This window comes from Melospiza georgiana, chromosome 23 (genome assembly GCF_028018845.1).
Source record: "Melospiza georgiana isolate bMelGeo1 chromosome 23, bMelGeo1.pri, whole genome shotgun sequence".
Taxonomy (NCBI): Eukaryota; Metazoa; Chordata; class Aves; order Passeriformes; family Passerellidae; genus Melospiza; species Melospiza georgiana.
Genome location: NC_080452.1, coordinates 9,153,251 through 9,175,612, shown reverse-complemented (window position 1 = coordinate 9,175,612; position 22,362 = coordinate 9,153,251). Strand labels below are relative to the sequence as shown.

The 22,362-nt window shown below is 59.2% G+C and overlaps 2 protein-coding genes and 1 long non-coding RNA gene across 4 annotated transcripts in view; 2 read left to right on the top strand and 1 right to left on the bottom strand.

Annotated features, from left to right (window-relative positions):
* The first annotated feature begins 6,330 nt into the window (after window positions 1-6,330).
* On the top strand, window positions 6,331-19,524 carry TEAD3 (TEA domain transcription factor 3). Its single transcript, XM_058039686.1, has 12 exons — window positions 6,331-6,481; window positions 9,645-9,709; window positions 12,122-12,184; window positions 14,906-14,917; window positions 15,234-15,371; window positions 15,569-15,612; window positions 15,710-15,771; window positions 16,464-16,597; window positions 17,598-17,771; window positions 18,308-18,448; window positions 18,641-18,793; window positions 19,411-19,524. Exons 1-12 carry the CDS (start codon window positions 6,346-6,348, stop codon window positions 19,522-19,524), a joined length of 1,236 nt encoding a protein of 411 aa, XP_057895669.1. The 5' UTR covers window positions 6,331-6,345.
* Window positions 13,886-22,362, top strand: part of RPL10A (ribosomal protein L10a) — a 90,682-nt gene continuing 82,205 nt past the window's right edge. The window contains exon 1 of the mRNA XM_058039685.1: window positions 13,886-13,895. Coding sequence (XP_057895668.1) covers window positions 13,886-13,895 — 10 coding nt within the window. The remainder of the gene's footprint in view (window positions 13,896-22,362) is intronic.
* LOC131092795 (uncharacterized) lies at window positions 21,704-22,346 on the bottom strand. 2 transcript variants are annotated; one of them, XR_009115520.1, is made up of 2 exons: window positions 22,078-22,346; window positions 21,704-21,947 (listed from the first exon to the last, which is right to left on the bottom strand). It is a non-coding gene; the product is annotated as an uncharacterized LOC131092795 (long non-coding RNA). The 2 variants fall into 2 exon arrangements; XR_009115519.1 differs by having other exon boundaries at window positions 21,704-21,944.

Genomic DNA, 22,362 nt, shown 5'->3' with positions numbered 1-22,362 from the left:
GGATCCTATCCCATGGGTCCCATCCCATCCCATCCCATCCCATCCCACCCCATCCCATCCCATGGATCCTATCCCATGGATCCCATCCCATCCCATCCCATCCCATCCCATCCCATCCCATCCCATCCCATCCCATCCCATCCCATCCCATCCCATCCCAGGGGTGTTTCTGGCTGGGAGCTGAGCGTGGCAGTCGCTGCTGAGCCTGGGCTCCAGCGGGTGCCACAGCACAGGCACTGGGCACAGCTGCTGCCTGGGCAGGCTTGGGTTTCACGGGGGCGGAGGTGGCTGGGGGCAGGTGTGAAATTCATTGCAGCCTTCCTCCTCCTCCTCCTCCTCCTCCTTGCCTGGTAGTGTTCCCCTGGGAGATGTTTTCCCTGGCCCTGCTGCATTGGCATAAATTGGGGTCAGCAGCACCTGGAGCTCTTCTGTGGAGGGATTTCTCCTCCTAGCAGCAGGACAGAGGGCTGGTGGGGTGCCTGGCTGGCCCCAGGGGTAGGACACTGTCCCACTGAAGGCAGAAAACTGCCTGACCCGGGCTTCCCAGAGACCCTTGTTTTCCCCTTGGGACAAGCTGGGAGTCCCCAAGGACTCAGTGGCCACTCTGAGCTCATCTACAGGTGATTTTGAGGAGAAGACATGCTGAGATGTCTTATTTTGGCCAATCCAGCAGTGCCCAGTGGGTGCTGTGTCCAGCACTGGCTGTGCCATGGGCTCCCAGCGCTGGGGGTGTCATGGGACACCATGGGGGTGGCCCATCCCCAGCAGGCAACTCCAACCCTGTTGTTTCCATGTTTCATAACACAGAGAGCAATTAATGCTCTAAAAGCTTTCTATTTATGCGCTGCTGGGTGAAACGCCCCGTCCTGGCTGGGCAGGGCAGCGTAATTGGGCCAGGGAGGCACGCTGGGTTACAGTGTCCGTCTGTCCTCTGCCCTCGGGTCCTGAGCCTCAAGACTCGAGCAAAACCGGCTCAGGTCCTGCGCCAGGCGAAACCCAGCTGTGCCAGGACTGGGAAAAGGAGGGGATGGTTTGGATCCCTGTGGTTCTGCTATTAGGAGGGAGCTGTGCCCTGGGTTTGCCTCAATCCCCTCCCTCCTCCCTACCCCAAACATTTTGGGAGCAAATCTCTCACATTTTCTCTCTGTTCATCCACAGCTTCCCTGGGATGAGGGGTCTGAGCATCACTCAGCCTCGCATGGCTGAGCAAGGAGCAGCCACGTCCCTGCCAGCCCAGGGCTCTGCGGGGAGCTGGGGGAGCTGTTGGGGGGCACGGGGAGCCCGGGGCAGCCCTGGCAGCTCTCCTGGCCCTGGTGGGATGCTGCCACGTGGCTTCCTGCGGTTTCCTCGCTCCGATTGCTTCCTGAGCCGCCCGCCAAGCCGGAAGGGACAGGAAGTGATAGAGGGCAGGAAATTAGCTGGGCTGTCTCACGGGGAGCTGGCCTGGTGCACTGGGGGCTCTGCCACCGCCTGGCTGCCCACCCTGTGCCAGGGGACCCTTCAGAGAGGCTGTGGCCAGTCAGGGAGTGCGAACCTGGGTGGGAGAGAGCAGGGCGGCCACCATTCCCTCCCTGAGCCAGGGAATCCCTCAGCACAGCCTGGGAGCCCTTTGGAAGAGGAGCACGATGTAAACAAACCTCCTCTCACCGCCCTCTCACCCGCCCCGGTGAGCTCTGGCTGTCCCTGGCACGGCCGTGTGCCAGCCAGGATGGCGTTGCCCTGCAGGAATGGGGCACCAGGGTGTTCCCAAAGGGTCCCTGGGCACGGTGCCAGGGGTGTGGGGCTCCTGTGAAGAGCTGCAGGGTCATCCTGGCACAGCCGAGAGCTGCAGGGTCATCCTGGCACAGCCAAGAGCATCCTGGGTCATCCTGGCACAGCCAAGAGCTGCTGGGTCATCCTGGCACCGCCAGGAGCATCCTGCTCTGCGCACTGCATCTTCTCTGGGGTGCTGTGGTCCTGCTGGTGTCCCCCAGGAGCTTCGCAGCTTTTGGGTTTCCTTCCAGGGGCTCTGCAGAGCTGTCGCCGTGTGGGCAGCATTCCTGCTGGCCGTGTCAGCAGGTGGGGAGAGGCAGGAGCAGGGGCACGGCCCCCAGCCAGAGCTGGCCTGCCTGAAATGAGGGGTTTGTTGGTGAAACCCTCTGCCTGCCCACAGCTCAGTGCCAGCTGTGCCCTCGCTGAGCACAGTGTGCCAGGGAGGAGGAGCTGGGGTGCCCCAGAGCCCCATCTTTGAGGTCTCACAGCGCGCTCAGCACCAGGGAGGATGGGGGCTCACGTCCCCTCACCTGCAGAGTGTGGCTGCCATCAGTGACAGTGACAGGCAGGGGTGACAGCAGCCTCGTGTTCCCCACAGGGCTGGTGCAGGGGCACTGGGCTGGGGCAGGGCTGAGCTGCTCCGTGCTGATCCTGCCCGGGCTTGTCTTGAACTTTTATCCTTTTGCCTTTGCCTTTGGGGTCTGTGTGCAGGGGGAGGGAGAAGAGCTGGATTGCCCTGGGCCCCTGCACGGGGAGGCAGGATGGAGGCAGGATGGATCCACGATGCAGCTGGACCCCCTCCCTGTCCTTGCAGGGTTCTTTGCCTCCTCAATGAACCCTTTGCAGAGCCTCTTTGTCCCAATGTCCCCAATGTCCCCTGGCACCTGGGCAGCCCCAGGTAAGAAGGGCTCCTTGGGGCTGCCCTGCCCCACACCTTGTCCCTCTTTGTGCTGTGCTGCAATCCCCTGGTGGAGCTGCTGGCCGTGCCCTCCATCCAGGTGGTTTGGGGAGAAGCTGTGGCAGCAGCCACCGCCACCCCTGTCCCAGTTTGGGCAGCACACCAGGGTTTGGGGCAGTGCAAGGGCTGCTCCAAGGGGTGTGCCCCATGGTGCGCCAGGTGGGACGGTGCTTTTGGGGCTGACCATGCTGGGGCAGAGGAATGTGCTGTCCCCAGCCTGGCAGCACGGCTCAAGGGTGAGGTCTGGGTGCACGGGGGCACCGTGGGGGTGATGGGCACCTCTGCCCGTGTCACAATGTCCCCGTGCCCAGCCCCAGGTGCTCTCCCCTGTGCCACCCTGCACGTCCCTGACCCGATCCCTATCTCAGCTGGTTGTGCTGGATCCAGCAGCACCTTGCTCCTGCCTTTTGGCACTCACAGGGTGCCCACGGTGCTTCTGTGCCTGCAGGTGCTGCCTCCAGAGTATTTCCTTCCCTCGCCCACCACAAAACACCCATTTCTCAGGTGCCCTTCCCTCTTTGCTTTTGCGGGGTTTAAGGAGGTTTCCTGTAGCTCTAGCAGGGTCCCCAGCCCCAGGCAGCTCTGCCAACAGGGCCTGCTGCCCCACTGCCTGCTCAGGCCCCAGGTTTGCTCCTCACATCCCCTGCCCCTGGTGCTGGGAGCTGTGGGAACACCGTGCCAGGCTCCTGGGCAGCCTTGACCTGGCAGGGAGATAAGGGACAGGCCCACAAATTCAGGGAGTGAATTGGAACTGAGTGAGCTGGCAGTGGGGGCACCCCCTGGGCTGGGTGCCTGCGACCATCCCCTCTCATGGGTGATGGGCATCCTCAGAGCGGGCAAGCATCCCCTGGGGATGTGGGTCAGTGGTCCTGGGGTGCCCAAACCCTGCAGAGATGCCCGTGCCATGGGAAGGGTGGTCTCTGTGATCTCTGGGATGCCCAAACTCTGCAGAGATGCCCGTGCCATGGGAAGGGTGGTCCTGGGGTGCCCAAAGCCTGCAGAGATGCCCGTGCCATGGGAAGGGTGGTCCTGGGGTGCCCAAAGCCTGCAGAGATGCCCGTGCCATGGGAAGGGTGGTCTCTGTGATCTCTGGGATGCCCAAAGCCTGCAGAGATGCCCGTGCCGTGGTTGGGGTGGTCTCTGGGATGCCCAAAGCCTGCAGAGAGGCCCGTGCCGTGGTTGGGGTGGTCTCTGGGATGCCCAAAGCCTGCAGAGATGCCCGTGCCCTGGCAGGGGTGGTCTCTGGGATGCCCAAACTCTGCAGAGATGCCCGTGCCGTGGTTGGGGTGGTCTCTGGGATGCCCAAAGCCTGCAGAGAGGCCCGTGCCCTGGCAGGGGTGGTCTCCCTGCCCTCTCCCTGCGGAGCAGCTGGCAGCCAGCAGCCGGTGCCATTATTTTCTGGCCGGTCCGGTCCCCTTTCTGCCCGTGCCGAGCAGGTCTGGCCGCGCTCTCCGCGGGCCGTCCAGCCGTGCCGGTTCCCTAATTGCTGCTGTTGTTGGTGTTTTGTAAGGGCAGGGTGGAGCCGTGCCTTGCGTCAGCGCGGTGCATGCACCCTCCCTCCAGGAAATCCAATGGCTTCCAATGCCTGCCCAAAAGCAGGTTCGGTGGAGGAGGAGGAGGAGGAGGAGGAGGAGGAGGAGCTGCTTCCTCGCACCTTGGCCGGGGCCCCAGCATCACCCTCCCTCCTCTCCCAGCTTCCCTGAAGAGGCTGGGCTGGGATTTCCCTGCTGCAGGGGGCTGGGGACCGCCAGGGGAGGGGGACACGGGTGTCACGGGCAGGGTGTGGGGTCAGCTGTCACCCTGCCTGGGCGGGCAGTGCCTGGCACGGTGACCCGGGGCGCTGGGCACGCTGCCTGCCGGGGTGCAGCCAGCTCCTGGTGGCTTTGCTCTCTGTCCTGTGGCTTTTCCCCTGGCCCCCAAAACACCCATCAGCGGGGATGGCAGGGAGTCTGGTGAGTCCCTGTAGAGTCACCCTGCAGCACCAGCTCTCGGGGATTTCCCTGTCAGGCTGAGCTGATGGTGCTGTGGGTGCTGCTGGGTCCTGGGCTGGCACCAGCCTGCAGGGTCCCTGGCACTGAGATTGGCACTGGGGGCACTGAGCTGCCACAGGGGTCTGGGTTTGCCATGGGGCTGCTATGGGCTCATTGAGGCCTTTGGGGGCTGCTGCAGAAGCTGAGGAATCTCAGGTTCCCCCATGTCTGGGGGTCTTGGGAGTCCAGCCAGGGCTCAGCACCAGGACAGTCACACCCCACTGGGACAGAGCCCTGATGCTCTGGGCTGTATGGGGGATGGAGGATCCCCCCTGGGCCTGTCCCCCTGTGCCACCCTCTCCATCCCCCCCATCCCCGGAACCCTGTGGGGTTTGTACCCTGCATGGCTGCCCCACGGAGCCAGCAGCAGCAGGCACAGCCAGGGTGCCCCTGCCCCGTCCTGCAGCGCTGCCGCCGTCCCTGCCTTGGCCGGCTGGCTCGGTCCTGCAATCCCTCCAATGCAGTTCTCCTTATTTGGCCACAGTGCTCAGCCAGAGGGGGGGACGGCACCGGAGGGGCTGACATCACATCGCGACGAGGAGCGGGAGAGGGAGAGAGAGAGGAGCGATGGGGGGGCTGAGTTTCTTTTTTTATAAAAGGAAAAAAAAAAAAAAAAAAAAAAAAGAGGCAGCGAGCAAGGCCTCGCAGCGGCACTTGAGCCAGCGGGCTCAGCAGTTCCTTTAAAAGGAGATGTCTGTGCTGGAGACCTTTGTACACTCCCAGCCCGTCCGGGAAGCGCGGCGGCGCAGGAGACACCTCTGCGCTCCCACCGCCGGCAGCTGCCGCCAAACATGTTATTGCAAAACTCTGCAACGCTGCCGTGCTGCGAGCCGGGCAGCAGCAGCAGGGACAGGAGGAGGGCTGAAGGCTCCCCAGCATCACCCACCAGCTGGGGAGGGCCAGGGCCCCAGCTGAGCATCCTTGGGGTGGGAGGCCTCTCCTGGTACCAGGGGAGGGCTGCTGGCCACCTGGTTCCCATTAGTGGGGTCTGGCTTGGAGCTGCTCAGCATCTCCCTTCAAATCCCAGCCCTGCCTTTGCCAGGCATGGTGGAGATGGGATTTTGGGGCCTAGGGGTGTTTGTTGGGCCAGCTTGCCCAAAGAGACAGTTGTTTGGCAGTGGGTGCTGGAGCAGGGTCAGGGTTCACAGGCTGTGGGGCTGCTGCCACCCTGACCCGAGGTGTCAGCCATAAACACCATGTGCCCAAGTTCCTTGTATGGGTAATACAGTAGCTGGGGGCAGTTTCCTTCCCAAACTTTATTTGGGTGGATCCTGGGTGGTCACCTGTGGCTTGGGTTTGGGGGTACTCATAGCAATCATGCTGTGCCCCCAAGGAGAGCCTGTTTGTGTGTCTGATTCCCTACAACGAGATGAAGCTCTGGGTGCCAGTGAGAGCAGGGTAAGAGCCAGGAGCAGACCGTGCTGTCGCTGCACCCCGTGGCCCAGCAGGGGTTGCTGGCTCTGACAGGTGTCCCCGTGTCCCAGCAGGTTGTCCCATATCCGTGGGGGCTCAGGGTCGGAGCCCAGAGCAGCCAGCACCATAGCGTCCAACAGCTGGAACGCCAGCGGCAGCCCTGGGGAGGGGCGGGAAGATGGCCAGGACGGCATGGACAAGAGTCTGGACAATGATGCCGAGGGAGTGTGGAGTCCAGACATCGAGCAGAGCTTCCAGGAGGCGCTGGCGATCTACCCACCCTGCGGCCGGAGGAAAATCATCCTCTCCGACGAGGGCAAGATGTACGGTGAGTGCTGGGGCTGGGGTGGAGGCTGAACCGAGAAACCTCCTGCCCCCAGCCCACGCTGGGTATCGCCCTGGAGCATCCCCCGAGCCCGAAAGCAGCTGGCTGGGGTTCCTGCTGGGGCTGGGCTGGGCTGGGAGGTGCCGGTGACCTGTGTCCCTCCCTCCCGGTGACCTGTGTCCCTCCCTGTGTCCCTCCCTCCCGGTGACCTGTGTCCCTCCCTCTCTCGGCCCTGCCGGCCTGACTGGTTTGGTGAGGCCGTGGGGCAGGGAGCGGGCACGGGACTGCGGGGCCGGGGCAGCCCCAGCCCTCCTGCTCCCCTGTGCCTCCACACAGCTCCCCAAACCTCCCCCAACCGGCCCTGGTGGCCAGAGCGCCCTGTGGCAAGGGTCACTCACCCGCCCGAGCCACCCGCACCCAGCTCAGCTTTTGGTGATTTCGATGCTCGGCCCCACTGGGGGATGATTTTGGAGTGTCAGCCTCGTTTTTGGTGTTTTCCCAAACTCCCTGTCCCTGCCAGGGAAGGGATTGGTCCCTCCTGCCCTGCACATCCCACGATGTCACCCCCAAGGGCCAGTGACCTCAAAGCCAGGAGCAGGCTGCCACATTGACATGGTGACAGCAGGGCCAGGGCTGGCATCTCTATCCCCAAAATTCACCTGCCCAGACGCCGCTGTCACAGCAGTGCCTCCCCCAGTGCCACTAGAGAGGGACAAAGGCTTGCTGGAGAGCACTGTGCCGCTGTCCCCACAGCCGTGCCAGCTCCCTGTGCCACCCCATCTGCCAGTGCCCCCACCCCGGGCATGGGGGCTGCTGGGGGAGCGGGGTGAGGAGGAGGAGGAGGAGGCGGGCGAGCACAGGGCTTCCCAAGCCTATGCATTTTTTGGATTTCTCTGGGAATAGCTGAAGTGCCGCCGGGAGCCTGGCCCTTCGAAGCACGCCCCAACCGGTTTTTCCAGCCTTTCAGAGACATCTGGCAGCTGCTTAAAGAGGCAGCAGCCCCTGCCCGCCTTTCATCTCCCCCCCACCTTCCCCAGCACCTCCCCACTGGGACCCCCAGGACCCCTGGCTGGCATTACCAAGGGGCACTGGCGGCACAGGCAGTGCCAGCGTGTGGCACAATGGTGTGCCAGTGCCTCTGCTGTCCTTCACACCCCTCTTTTTGGGGGTTCCATGGGTGCCCAGGGTGGTGCCAGTGGGGATATCACCCTCGAGCGCTGCGAGGGTGGCAGAGCAAGGTGGGAGCTGGGGAGCCAGGACCCAGCACGGGCACACTGGGCCTTGCTACACACTCGGGTTATTTTTAACCCAGCCTGTCCAACTGGTTCACGTGGTGGTGTCAGGGGAGAGGAATTTGGGGAATGTGGTAATTTGGAGGAGGACGTGCCCTCTCGGAGGGAATGGCAGGGTCCAGATGAATCACGGGGAGAGGGACAAGGGACAGGGCACGTGGGCACGGGGATGGCTGCGAGGGCGCAGCCTCGGGCACGGTGTGTGGCAGGATGGGTGCAGGAGATGCTGGGCACCAGGGCTGGCACTGGCTCACCGAGTCCACAAAGGCCCCACATTTCTTTCCTGGACTTTTTCCCCATGTTTCAGGGTATGGGGGGCAGAGGATGGGATTTAGGAGCAGGGCTTGCAAAGGGGGGATTTGAAGGTGTACCCCCAAAGTGGGGCTCAGCAGCAGGGGGTGCCACCTCACCTGGGTTTAAAGGACGCCCTTGCACACCTGGCCTCTGCTGGGTGCTGAGAGGGAGCCAGAGGGGTGGGAGCTGTGCTCAGGGTGACACCAGGGTGCCATGCCGGCCGTGCCAGGGGTACCCCCTTTGTCACCCACCCACCCACCCACCAGCTCCTGCCTGGCAAGGAAGGGGCAGCTGTCTCTGCGTGCCACCTGGCCCTGTCTGTCCCCATGTGTGTGTCCCCCCAGCAGGGCCCAGTTGCTGTGGGGCTGGGAGGGGGCCAATCGGGCTGGAAGAAGAAGTGTGGTGGGGGGGGTGGGTTTGTATTTTTTTTTTTTCTTTAAGGGATTTTTTTTTTTTATTCTTTTAAAGCCGAAACCCGCTCCAAGGGCATTTCGACAAGTTCCAACCGCGACCATCTGGTCCATTAAAATAAATCTGGCGTGCCTGGCTGCCCCCGTGCCGGGGGGGCGGCGGCGGGGCCGGGGGGGCCGGGGCCGGGAGAAGAAAGCTCCCAGCTGCTCTGACGTTCGAGCGGAGATTGGCCACAGCTGGCCCCTGAAATGTGGCGCAAAAGCAACTTCTGCTTCGAATTAGCCCGGGACGTTAGGAAATACTGGTGGAAAGGCCAGCACGCCTTGGGAACGGGAAGGGGAATGACGGGCTTGGGGGGACAGCCCGGGACCCCTGCGGGCACTGCCCGGGGTGGGCTCTGCTGGGGCTGCCCTGGGGTTTGTGCGGGGGTCCCGGGGCGCTGTCACCCCGCTCTGAGCCCGGGGATGGGCAGGAGCCGGCGATTTGGGGTGTCCTGGCCCGGCGTGGCCGCCCCCGGTCCCCGAGGTCGCCCCGACGCTGTCGCGGCAGCGCCACCTCCTGGCAGCGCCTCCCTCGGCAGGCCGGGGGGCCGGGGCTGGGACCCCCGAGTGCGGGACTGGGACCCCCCGAATGCAGGGCTGGGACCCAGAGTGCCGGGGCTGGGAACCCCCTGTGCCGGGGCTGGGACCCCCGAGTGCGGGGCTGGGACCTCCCGAATGCAGGGCTGGGACCCCCGAGTTCCCGGGTTGGTACTCAGAGTGCCGGGGCTGGGACCCCCGAGTGCGGGGCTGGGACCCTGAGAACCCCCCGAGTGCCGGGGCTGGGACCCCCGAGTGCGGGGCTGGGACCCTGAGAACCCCCCGAGTGCCGGGGCTGGGACCCCGCGGGGATCCGGGGCTGAGACCCCCACCGAGTTTCGAGGCTGAGACCCCTCCAAGTGTCGGGGCTCAGACCCTCGAGTGTGGGGCTGATGCCCCCCGAGTGCCGGGGCTGGGACCCCCCTGTGCCGGGGTTGAAACCCCCCCGAGTGCGGGGCTGAGACCCTCCCTGTGCCGGGGCTGCGACCCTGCTGGGTCCGAGGATGAGACCCCCGAGTGCCCGGTTTGGGACCCCCCTATGCCGGGCTGAGACCCCCGAGTGCCAGGGCTGACCCCAGGCTCTGCCCGCAGGTCGTAACGAGCTGATCGCCCGCTACATCAAGCTGCGAACGGGGAAGACGCGGACGAGGAAGCAGGTGAGGCGTTGCTCTGCTGTTTTCTCCTGGGGTGGGTTCGGCCGGGGTGGGAGGCGGTGCCAGGTAAGCCCGAGCGGGAGCGGGTGTCCCGCTGTCATCTGTGTCCCCTCATCCAGCCACTGCTGCTGCCAGCAGGTTCCCCATCCTCTGCGAGGAGCTTCCTTCGTCTGTGAGCACAAAACCCTTGGGATTTCCTCAGCCCCAGGGTGCCTTGATATGGGGGGCAGGCAGCACCCCGGCCCCCCAGCTGGTTGGGGTGACCCTGTGGGTGGCAGGAGCCCCCAGACTCTCTCTGGGCAGTGTGTGTGTGTCTGTGTGTGCCTGCATGGGTCTCTCTGCTGCACCTTCTGGATCTGGGCGCTGTTCCTATCTCTGCCCCTTGCCAGGCTTTATGCCACTTGTGCCACAGCAAAGGCACTCCAAACCCCATGGGCTGAGAGCGTGGCACCCCCATGCCAGCCAGGGATCCAGGGATGGGCTGTGTGGAGCTGTGCTGCTGGTCCTGGTGGGGCTGGAGGTACCACAGAGCCCTTGCCCTGCTCTCACTGCCCTGCCTGGCTGGATGCTGGGACAGGCAGGGATGCAGGCAGGGCAGGAGCACACAGAGATCCCTGCAGGAGCACAGAGAGATCCCCGCAGGAGCACACAGAGATCCCTGCAGGAGCACGCAGAGATCCCTGCAGGAGCACGCAGAGATCCCTGCAGGAGCACACAGAGATCCCTGCAGGAGCACACAGAGATCCCTGCAGGAACACGCAGAGATCCCTGCAGGAGCACACAGAGGGATCCCTGCAGGAACACAGAGAGGTCCCTGCAGGAACACAGAGAGGTCCCTACAGGAGCACACAGAGGTCCCTGCAGGAGCACACAGAGATCCCTGCAGGAGCACGCAGAGATCCCTGCAGGAGCACGCAGAGGTCCCTGCAGGAGCACACAGAGATCCCTGCAGGAGCACAGAGGTCCCTGCAGGAGCACACAGAGGTCCCTGCAGGAGCACACAGAGGTCCCTGCAGGAGCACACAGAGATCCCTGCAGGAGCACACAGAGATCCCTGCAGGAACACGCAGAGATCCCTGCAGGAGCACACAGAGGTTCCTGCAGGAGCACACAGAGATCCCTGCAGGAGCACACAGAGATCCCTGCAGGAGCACACAGAGGTCCCTGCAGGAGCACAGAGAGGTCCCTGCAGGAGCACACAGAGGTCCCTGCAGGAGCACACAGAGGTCCCTGCAAGCCCTTGCTTCACAAACCTGTCTGAGGAATCAGAAGCCAGTCCACCCGTCCCAGCAGAGCCCACGGCCTTGGATGCTTGGGAGCATCCCCCACCACAGAGAGATGGTTGGGTTTGGGACACTTATTCTGGGACTGTCCCCTGCCACAGGTCCCCACCAGAGAGGGATGCTGGTCTCCAGCACTGCAGAGGTCATTCCTCCAGGACTTGTGCTGAAAGGAGAGGGATCAGGGTTAGGATTTTGTGGCCACTGGTTTTGTGTTCAGAGCAGTGCCAAGCAGCACTTCATTTCTGGATTAAACACTGAGCTGGGCCCCCCCTCCACGGGGGAAGGATGCAGTGCTCTGGAGGGACTTGGGAAAGCCATGGGAGAGAGCACCCACAGACAGCACTGATCCCTCTGTGCAGGCATCTCCTGGGCAGCCTGGTGTCTCCTCTTGGACAGCCTGGCACTGATGGGAGCAGGTTTTTGCCAAAATCAGCCCTGTGGGTGCATGGACACCCACCCTTCCTGTGGATGGCCCCCAGCCACGCTGTGCCTTTACTGCCTGGACATCAGCCCCTTTCCTTTAGATCTTGCTCTTACAGGGGTCTGGACACAAAAAGCCCACTTTGTCACCTTTCCCCTGTGCAAAATCAGCAGGAGCCCTGGGGCAATGTGCCAGTCCCTCCTGGACCCACAGGCACCTGGGGCACCTCAAACCTGCCAGGTGCTGGCAGAGTCTGTCTGTCCATCCCCAAGAGGTGCTAAATGGGGACCCCCTCAACTGCAGCAGCTTTACACCAAGGAGCTCCACCCCAGCCTGAGGTGGGCACAAACCAGCATCAACCAGGGTGCCCCAGCACTTTCCTTCCTGCAGCTCTTGGCACCTGGGGAGCAGCCTCAGCGCTGCCCGCTCCTGCACTCCCTGCCCCGGGGACAGAGCCTGCCCTGCAGGATCTTCACTCTCTCTGTATTTTCCTTTTGAACGGCGTGTTGGGCCCTAGGTGTCCAGCCACATACAGGTTCTAGCTCGGAAGAAGGTGCGGGAGTACCAGGTTGGCATCAAGGTACGTTGGCGCCCTTGCCCAGGTGTCCGCGGCGGTGTCTCTGTGAGCATGGGCAGCCCCTCTCCTTCCTCCTCCTTTCCTCTGGTTGACGGCTCTGCTGTTCCCCCTCTCCTTCTGCTCTCTCTCTGCAGGTCTCTAGCCACTTGCAGGTTCTTGCCCGACGGAAATCTCGTGAGATTCAGTCCAAGCTGAAGGTACGCCCTGCCTCGCCTGGCCCCCACTAACGCACTGGGCTCTGCCGCGTGCTGCTTGCTTTCCTGTTTCACCTCTCCTGTTTTTTGGTGTTTTTTTTCCTTCCCCCTCACTTGGCTCCTTGGCTCAGATGGTTTTGTACAGGCGCCGTTGTGGGATGCCCAGAGAGAGGTGCAAGGAAGGCGCTGCCCGTTCCTCCAGGAGGGTGAATGTGGTGCCAGATCCCCTCTTTGCATCCAGGCAAGGACTCTGCCACGGGAGATGTGGGTTTAAACCCTCCTCTGGTGATGTGGGAGGGCTGTCCTCTCTTTTGGGCCATCGGGAGTTCTCCCACAAGGAGAAGAACCCCCCAGGGCAGGCAGTGAGGCAAAGTGAGGCTCAAGCAAGGTGTGCCAAGGCTCATTTCCCTGCACAGCTGACCTGAGCCAGCTCAGAGCAGGTGCTGGTGGGATGTGGGCAGAAGCAGGGGGGCCCCAGGGGTCCCTGCAGGTGGCAGCCCAGTGGTTTGTGATGGGTGTGAGCACTGCCTGGGGCACCACAGGGATGTGAGAGGCAGCAGGTCCAGCTGGGGACAGTGCCAGGAGCCAAGGGAGCCAACTGAGAAAAAAATGGATCATTCTCTTTTCTGGTTGGCTTTTCTTTCCTTCCTTCCTTCTTTCCTTCCTCCTAACTGGAGCCCAACTAACCTTTCCATAACTGTTCCCACCAAACTTTGTGGTGGCAGTGGGGAGGGTGAGGGTGGAGGGCATCACCAAAGGACCAAGCCCTGCTTGGGTTGGACCCACATGGTGCCAGGTGGGGGACAGGGAGGTCCTCAGAGCACAGCCCCCCACTGGGGACAGCCAGCTCCTGCCCTGTGCCTCAGTTAATCACAGCTCCCTGGGGAGCCCCAGGGGTGATTTGCTGCCTTGCTGTGTGGGTGGGAGCCCAGGAAATCTTTGAGGTCCCAAAGGCATCAGCAGCCGCCCCTGTCCTGGGTGCTGTGTCCATCTCCAGCACTGAGGCTGGCAGTGCAGCCCAGTGTCACCACTGTCAGAGCTGGAGCATTTTCATCCTCAAAGCTTTAATAATAAACTCCAGCTCGTGCTGCCTGGGAGCCCACCAAGGTGTGCCCCCCAAAATCCTTCAGCAGGGACCCCAGTGCCCAATGAGAGGGATGCCAGGAGCCAGACCAGGGTTTGGTCTGCCAGGAGAAACCAGGGAGAGCATCTGAAACGTATTTTGGGATACAAACCTTTGGGCTTGGATGCCTTAAACCCAGTCTCCAGCCCCAAGAGGAGCAGTCAGGGAAGTAGGAGGGGCAGCAGGGTCAACAGCAGCGGAAGAATAGAATAGAATAGAATAGAATAGAATAGAATAGAATAGAATAGAATAGAATAGAATAGAATAGAATAGAATAGAATAGAATAGAATAGAATAGAAATCTTTCCTTGCCACGTGGCACAGTGCAGAGCAAAGGGAAGTTGGAGGCAGGAGTGACCCCAGGGCTCCATGGCTGTGCTCTCCATCCCCAGCCATGCTGTCTGAAGGATTCTGCCGTGGAGCAGCAGGGCAGAGATCCCCCTGAACAATACTTGGAGGATACAGAACATCCCTTCTCAAGATCAGTGCAGGCAGCCCCCTGCCCTCAGCCAGCACTGTGGGATGACCCTGTGGGATGAAAACACTTCCATGAGCAGCATCTGTATTTCTGAGCTGCAGCCATGAGCAGCATCTGTATTTTTGAGCTGCACTCATGAGCAGTACCTGTATCTGTGTTTTTGAGCTGCAGCCATGAGCAGTATCTGTATTTTTGAGCTGCACTCATGAGCAGTACCTGTATCTGTATTTTTGAGCTGCAGTCAGAGCAGTATCTGTGTTTTTGAGCTGCAATCAGAGCAGTATCTGTATTTTTGAGCTGTACTCATGAGCAGTACCTGTGTCTGTATTTTTGAGCTGCACTCATGAGCAGTACCTGTATCTGTGTTTTTGAGCTGCAGTCAGGTGTGTGTTCGTGCTCCCGGCATGTGGCTGCACGCCCGCCCTCCTGCCCTGCCCCAGGTGAAAATAAATGAAGCATTGATCCCTGGGGAGGGTTCAGAGGCAAAGCAGAGGGTGTGCTCTGGGACCAGCATGGACGTGTCCCAGCAATGCAGCTGGAGGAGCCCTGGAGCTCCTGCCCAGCAGTGCTGGGACTTTTGGGGCAAAAGGAGAAGCAATTGATCTCCTCTGTCAGTGCACACACGGCTCAGGGGGTGAGCTCAGGGCTTTCCTTGCAGTGCCTGGAGTGGGGGAGTTGGTGCCCACATCCCAGGGCATCCCAGCAGCTTTTCCTCTCCATGCCCCAGCACTGGGGGCTTCTGAGGAGGCTGTGCAGGTTATTAAAAAGCCAAGAAAGGCACAGTGACCTCTTCAAAGAGTGGGTGGGGGTCCTTGTCATCCCGTTCCTGGTGGGATTGAGCCTGGGCATCAGTGCCCACCATGGGCATTGCCTGGTCAGGCTGGGTGATGAGCCAGGGTCGGGGTGGTGATGACCCAGTGTGCTGGTTTCAGCTGTAGAGTTAATTCTCTCTAGAGTTAATTCAGGTAGAGTTAATTCTCTTCACAGCCACCCCATGCCTGTGCTGTTGGGAAAATGAACTCTGCCCCAGCTGACACCAGCACCGCCTTAGGGGAGGTGTACAGAGCACCCAAAGGTTCCCATCACACTCTAACCTTTTGTTTTTCCTTTCTTTTGCGCACAGGCCATGAACTTGGTAAGTTGAGCTTGAGTCTGAAATTCCTTTTGTTCCCCATTGCGTTATGCCCTCTCCAGTGGAGGGGCTAAAAACTCTTCACATCCCCAGGGCGGGAGGGGGCATTTTCCAGACCCATCAGCTTTTGCCCAGAGGATATTGGCAAGCTTCAGATGTTAATTAAAGTTTGAGAAGGGGTGGGAGGATCCCTCTGCACGGTCCCAGGCTGGGCTGTGGGATTGGCTGCTGCCTTTACAAACCTGTCGGGCACGCTGGGATGAGGGAGCTCATTCTGCCCCCATAACCCCGCTCCCCCCTGTCCCTCCTTTCCCCTCAGGACCAGGTCTCCAAGGACAAGGCTCTGCAGAGCATGGCTTCCATGTCCTCAGCACAGATCGTGTCTGCCAGCGTCCTGCAGAACAAGCTCAGCCCCCCTCCTCCTCTTCCTCAGGCCGTCTTCTCTGCTGCCCCCAGGGTGAGCACAGCCCCAAGCCCCCCCAAGGGGACACTCAGGGGTGGGGGGACACCACGGGCTGGGCAGGGGGTGTTCAACAGCCATTCTCAGCCCTGGTGGCCATGCAGGGCTCCCTGCTGTCGGCAGCAGGTGAGGAGGGAAACGTTGGGAGTGGGAGCATCAGAAGCCACTGACTCTTCCCTGTGCTGTTTCCCCAGTTTTGGAGTGGGCCTATCCCAGGACAGCCTGGACCCTCTCAGGAGTAAGTACAGAGCCCTCCACACCTGGCACCAGCGGGACCCCACCTTGGCAAGGGGCTGGGGCATCCTGGTAACCCGATGGTGCCTTTTCCTTTCCAGCATTAAACCGTTTGCACAACCAGCTTACCCCATCCAGCCACCCATGCCTCCATCACTAGCCAGTAAGTCACGTCCTCACCCCCTTGGAGGGAACCCGGGGTCCCTGACAGAGATTGTCCCCTCCCATGCGCCGTGCCACCCACCTGTGTCTCCTCCCCATCTCTACTGGGGGGAAAACCTGGCTTGAAACCCAGCAAAAAGCTCCACAGTGAGCAGGACCCTGCAGTCCCTTCCCACCCAGAACAGCCCTTGTTTTATGCACCCTGTGCTGGGTGGGGTGTGGAGATGGGAGGTGTGGGATGCAGCAGCATTGCAGAGGGGCTCACCCCCATGTTTTATCCACCCTGTGCTGGGTGGGACGTGGAGATGGGAGGTGGGGGATGCAGCAGCATGGCAGGGGGGGCTCAGGTGGGTATGTGAGGTGGGGAATGCAGTAGGGACAGGGGCTCACCCCCATGTTTTATCCACCCTGTGCTGGGTGGGACGTGGATATGGGAGGTGTGGGGTGCAGCAGCATTGCAGGGGGGGCTCAGGTGGCTATGGGAGGTGTGGGGTGCAGCAGCATTGCAGGGGGGACTCAGGTGGATATGGGAGGTGGGGAATGCAGTGGGGACAGGGGCTCATCCCCATGTTTTATCCATCCTGTGCTGGTTGGGATGTGGATATGGGAGGTGAGGGGTGCAGCAGCATTGCAGGGGGGGCTCACCCCCGTCCCCGGCTGCCCCCCCACGCCGTGTCCCTCCCCCTGGCTCAGGTTACGAGCCCCTGGCTCCGCTCCCGCCAGCTGCCTCGGCCGTGCCGGTCTGGCAGGACCGCACCATCGCCTCCTCCAAGCTGCGGCTCCTCGAGTACTCCGCCTTCATGGAGGTGCCCCGGGATGCCGAAACGGTAACGCTCCCCTCCGTGTGCCGCTCCCACCCGGGATCACACCCCTCCATCCCCCTGCAGTTACTTCTTAGAAAAAAAACTTACTATGATGGAGCGAAGAAAGTGTTATTATTTGGAGATAGCTGCCTTTTGTTTGTTTTTCTTTGAATGCAGTAACTGACATAACTGTTTCCCCTGCAAAAATGAGAACATGGGGGTACAAGAGCATTGTATTTTATTTTATGTCCTCCATGCATCTTGATTTTATGCATGGAGACAACCAAGAAACAAAGTTTAGAAGGATCTTGCCTTGATTTGCAATGAAAGTAGGGAGACTGTTTCCCCAAAACTACTCATGGCTATTCCCACCCAAGTCACAGCTCTGCTCACTCACATCACAGTAACACCTACAGGCTGTAGAAAACTGCACATTTTTCACTGTAGAAAGTGGGGGCTAACAGACAGAAGTTCTATCCCAAATGTTTTGTGGAGATAATCAAAACTCCACAACTTTTGTGAAAGTTGCAAAGCCGGTGTGTTTATTACAGCGCCGGACGCACGTGGGAATCGTTCCCCTAAAATGACGTGCGTACCTCTGGGAACTTCAGGTCCTTTTTTATCCCCCTCTCAGATACATATGCGTACAACTTCACAATAGGTTCATACATATTCATTTTTATGAATTTCGAGTGACATTTGCCGCTAGTTCTTCTTTATCAGAAAGAATTCCTAGGTCAGGTTCAGCTGCTCTCACCGCAGTCTCTCTGTCTCTATCAACCTCTGTCTTCCCCCCTTATCTCTGTTCTTCATTGAAGAAGTTTCCCTGAGCTTAGGTTTTGCAGTCAGGCTAAATAGCCACATTTTCTAACCACACACTCAGTTCAAAAATGCACATTTCGCCTAAATCAAAATAGATTTCTACCCTATAAAATTTCCACTTTGCCTCACAAAGACCTTGATAATAAATCTCAAACCTCCTGCCTGACCCGTGCTGCTGCTGTCCCCACCCCGCTCCCTACAGTACAGCAAACACCTCTTCGTGCACATCGGCCAGACGAACCCCTCGTACAGCGACCCCCTGCTGGAGGCCGTGGACATCCGCCAGATCTACGACAAGTTCCCCGAGAAGAAGGGCGGCCTCAAGGAGCTCTATGAGCGCGGGCCCCAGAACTCCTTCTTCCTCGTCAAGTTTTGGGTATGCTGCTGGCAGGGTTGGGGTGGGGAGGGTCGTGCTCGAGGCGCGGGCTCGTTGCGGCAGAGCTGTGTCATAGACACATTTTATGAAAAATCCTATCCTTAGGAGTTTTCCTTCTGAGAGGCCTCAGGAGCAAAATGTGAACAATGGTTATCTGCTGCTGTGGGATGCAACAGGTGCATCTGTGATTGGTCTCATGGGGTTGTTTGTAATTAATGGCCAATCACAGTCAGCTGGGTCGGATTCTGTCTGAGCCACAAGCCTTTGTTATCATTCTTTCTTTTTCCGTTCTTAGCCAGCCTTCTGGTGAAATCCTTCTATTCTTTTAGTATAGTTTTAATGTAATATATATCACAAAATAATAAATCAAGCCTTCTGAAACATGGAGTCAACATTCTCCATGTCTCTTCCCTCATCCTGAGACCCCTGTGAACACGGTCACAGAGCTGGAGCACCCTGGGCAGCTCTGGAGGCTGCTGTCTGTCCCTTGTCCCCATCGAGAGCTCATGGGAGCTTTGTCCCTCTCCTCTCCGCAGGCGGATCTGAACAGCACCATCCAGGACGGGCCAGGGACCTTCTATGGTGTGAGCAGCCAGTACAGCAGTGCAGAGAACATGACCATCACCGTCTCCACCAAGGTGTGCTCCTTTGGGAAGCAGGTCGTGGAGAAGGTGGAGGTGAGTTCCACGCCCCGCTGCGTCGGGAAGGGGTCGGAGTTGGTCCGGGGCGGGTCCTGGGATGGAGAAAATCCCAGAGCTGGGGGTAGGACACACGGGGGCCCGTGCAATGTTTATGGGTGGGGTGGGGAGGACGCTGCCATGTCCCAGCAGCAGCCGTGGCACAGCTGCTGACCCTGCTGTCCCCTGCAGACGGAGTACGCGCGGCTGGAGAACGGCCGGTTCGTCTACCGCATCCACCGCTCGCCCATGTGCGAGTACATGATCAACTTCATCCACAAACTCAAGCACCTCCCCGAGAAGTACATGATGAACAGTGTCCTGGAGAATTTCACCATCCTGCAGGTACCTCCCCTCCTTTTCCGGGGGCTGTGTCCCACCAGGGGTGTGGAGCTTGCTCTTGCATTGACCCTGCTGGCCCTGCATAGACCTGGCTGTGCCTGGCCCCACACGGACCCTGAATTGCAGGCAGCAGATCTTGGTGCTGCTGTGCCCAAGCCTGGACAAGTCTACCAGATCACAGGGAGCAAAATTTTCATGGTGCAATGAAATTGGCTGTGCCTGAGTTTGTTTGACTTCACCAAACAATCTGTAGCAGTTTTTGGTGTTGCAAATGCAGTGGCTGGGCCTGAGCCAATGCAACCTCCCCCAAACAAAGTTCTGGTGGTGCAGTTTGGGCTGTTCCTGAGCCTGTGCAACCTCCCCAAAACTGGGTAGTAAATCTTGATGGTGCAATTAAATTGGCTGTGCAGCTTAAGAAAATATAATTTAAAAAAAAATTTCATAATTATAATTAATGAAAAAAAAATTTATGGTGCAATTAAATTGCCTGTGTGACCCCACAAATAACGGGTAGCAAATCTCATGGTGCAAGGTGGTTGTGCCTGAGCCCATGCACCCCCCCAGGTAACAGCACCTGCCCATGGGCACAGCACCCCCTAACTCACTCTGCTCTGCTGCAGGTTGTTACCAACAGGGATACCCAGGAAACCTTGCTCTGCATTGCCTTCGTTTTCGAGGTCTCCACCAGCGAGCACGGCGCCCAGCACCACGTGTACAAGTTGGTCAAGGACTAGGGGGGCCCTTGGGGACAGGCAGGGGCACGAGGGGCGTGCAGGGGAGGGAGGGGGCCCTGCAGAAAAGCCACCCTTTGTGCCTGTTGCCTTGGGAGAAGTCATTTGAAGACAGGAGGAGGAAGAACAACAACAATAGCCAAAAAAAGACTGACTTGTGATCACAGATGTTTTCTACTTAGGAACAGTTTCTTTTTTTTTTTTTAATAAATAAATAAAATTACGAAAAAAAAAAGAAAGAAAAAAAAAGAAAGAAAAAGAAAAGAAGAATGGGAAAGGAAGTGTAGGGAGAAAGGAAAGCCACATCTGGAGCTGGAGAGGGAGAGAGCAGCCCTTGGTGCTGCTGCTGAAGGCCAGGAGCCCGCCGTGCCAGCAGCAGCAGGACGTGGGAGCAGAGAAGGACCCTCCCTTCAGCCCAGCCTCGCTCAGAAGCGGCCCCAGCCCCGAGAGAGAGGAGAGCAGCGGGCACGGACACTCAGGAGGATGCAGCACCGTGCCAGGGGTGATGGTGGCTGGCACGGCAGCGACGGTGGCACTGGCACAGCCCGGGGGACGTGGGGATGGACAGACGGACGCACGGGCAGGGCAGAGTGGAGCAGGGGGACACTGCCACCCCCAGGGATGCTCCTTCTCCATGCCCAGCTGGGAGCAGTGGCAGTGAAGGCATGAGGGCATTGACAATGCAAACCATGGGGGTTTATGGCTCCTTTTTTTTTCCTTTTTTTTTTTTTTTTTTTTTTTCCCAAATGAAAGTGCTTTTTAATACTTTTTAAAAAGACACCTTGCTTGTAATCAGGCTGATGTGCCTCTGGAGTGCCCAGGTGCTGCCCTCCCACCCTGCATGGGAAGTGTCTTGTTTAGGGAAGGATTTGGGATGCCTCCATCTCTGGCTGGGATTTGTGGGGGATTCCTTGTGCTGTGTTCAGAAATTGCACTTGGGGCTGGCCCAGGCTCAGTGTCCCCACTGTGGTCATGAGTAGAGAGCAGTGAGGGCAGATTGCCTGATTTATTTTGTATATGTACATTCTCCTTGTTTCAGGTTGGTGTTTCTTTTTTGTTTTTTTCACCTTTTTTTGCCTTTTTTTTCTGCAATGACTGTTCCAGTCTGCTCCATCCACTCCCCTGCATCCTGTGGGAAGTGGCCAGGGAGGTGCAGGGAAAAGCAAACTGAGCAGTGCAGGGCCAAGCTGTCAGCGGGCAGAGTTTGGGACAGAAAGGACAGAGAGGGGACAGAGAGCAGGAGGGGTGCCAGGAAAAGGGACTGGGCCAGCTCTGAGGCGTTTTTGTGGCTGCAGCCCAAAGCAAGCCAAGGCAGAGTGCCCAGTCCTGAGGCTGTGATTGCAAGGGCAGAGTCTGGGGAAAGCAACCTCGGGGTGCAGGAGGGCGACAGAGGGACAGAGGTGGCAGGGAGCAGGGTGGCAGGGGGACAGAGAGCCGAGGTGGCCGGGTCCCGATGGGTTTCTCATGTTGGCAGGGGGGTGAAGGCAGTGGGCAGGAGGGCAGGAGTGCTTTGAGGGGCACTGCAGCTGCTTTGGGAGGGGGACAGGGCAGGTTTAGGCTCAGTGCTGCCAGTGCAAGGAGCAGGAACAGCCCCAGAGCTCAGGAAAGCGCCGTGGCTGCTGCCTTGGTGCCACGTGTCCTGTTAGCATGGGGACTTGGACCTCTTGCTGCTGGAAAGAGCCACCCATCCCTGTGGGATGGGGCAGAGCCATGCCAGCCCCATGGACTGAGGTGGCTGCTGTGAGCAGGAGGGGAAAGAGAGAGGGAAAAATCCAAGGCCAGGCACTGGCAAACCATGCCAGGGCCGTGCTGGGCCAAGTTCTCATATGTAGCATGTTTGTTTGTTTTTTTTGTAGGTTTTTGGGTTTTTGTTTTTTTTTTTTTTTTCCTTCTGTTTCACTCACTGATCTAAAACTCTGGGAATGAAAACTCAAAACTCCCCCCAACCATAAAACACAGGCGTGCCCACTCCCAGCCCTGCTGGGGGATGAAGCTCTTGGTTAACTGGACAGGTTTGTGCCTCCATCCCTCCCTGCTGCCTGCACGGAGCCCAGGGCTCACACTGCACCCCACGCACACAGACTGGTGCCCCCAGCAGCCCTGGCTGGGCTTTAGTCATGATCCCAGAGACACTTTCTCAACTCCCCCAGCCCCTCTGTTTCGCCTCCAGTGTATTTATGAATTTCACATGAAGTACTGTTTTATTTTTTTAAAGACTTTGTAAAGCTTACCAGGGTTACAATCACCATTTTTAGAGCTGCGTCAGTCCACAATGTTAAAAATCCATTTTTTTATGTATTATATTTTTTGTGTATTTTTTTTTTTAATCCAGCTGTGATGGGTTGTATCATATATTTGTTGTGTTTACTGTATCTGTCCAACTTCAAAGAGAGGAGACTGTGGAGCTCCGAGAAAACTACGGTCTGCTGAAAAAAAAAACCAAAAAACATTAAAATTATTTGTTCATGGGTTGGCTCAAGCAGTTCTGAAGTTCATATTTTATTTCATAGGACTATGAGAGCTGCCATAACCCCTTGGCTGGGTAACGCTGCGTACCCCAGTTCTGGGTACCAGGATGGCACATCCTGCTGTGTTTCGCTCTAGTTGGCACCACTGCGGGGTTTGCTTGGGGAAAGTTGGGTTGGCCATGGCAGAGGATTCCCTGGGGTCAGGAACAACTTTTGGGGGTCCACAGGGTGACAGAGGGGTTGGTGTGTCCCACCACCCCTCCAAGCGCTGCTCGCGGTGTCGGCACTCACAGCCCATCCGACACTCGGGGACACACACGCGTCCCACCACAGCCTGCTTTCCCCGCTGTCCCATGCCTCACCCCGCTATTCC

Excerpts from the sequence above, each read along its gene's own strand:
- TEAD3 (XM_058039686.1), top strand. The coding sequence starts at position 6,346 with ATGGACAAGAGTCTGGACAATGATGCCGAGGGAGTGTGGAGTCCAGAC. Across the intron at positions 15,613-15,709 it reads CAGCCTGGACCCTCTCAGGA|CATTAAACCGTTTGCACAAC; the intron begins GTAAGTACAGAG and ends TTTCCTTTCCAG. Across the intron at positions 18,449-18,640 it reads AGGTCGTGGAGAAGGTGGAG|ACGGAGTACGCGCGGCTGGA; the intron begins GTGAGTTCCACG and ends TGTCCCCTGCAG.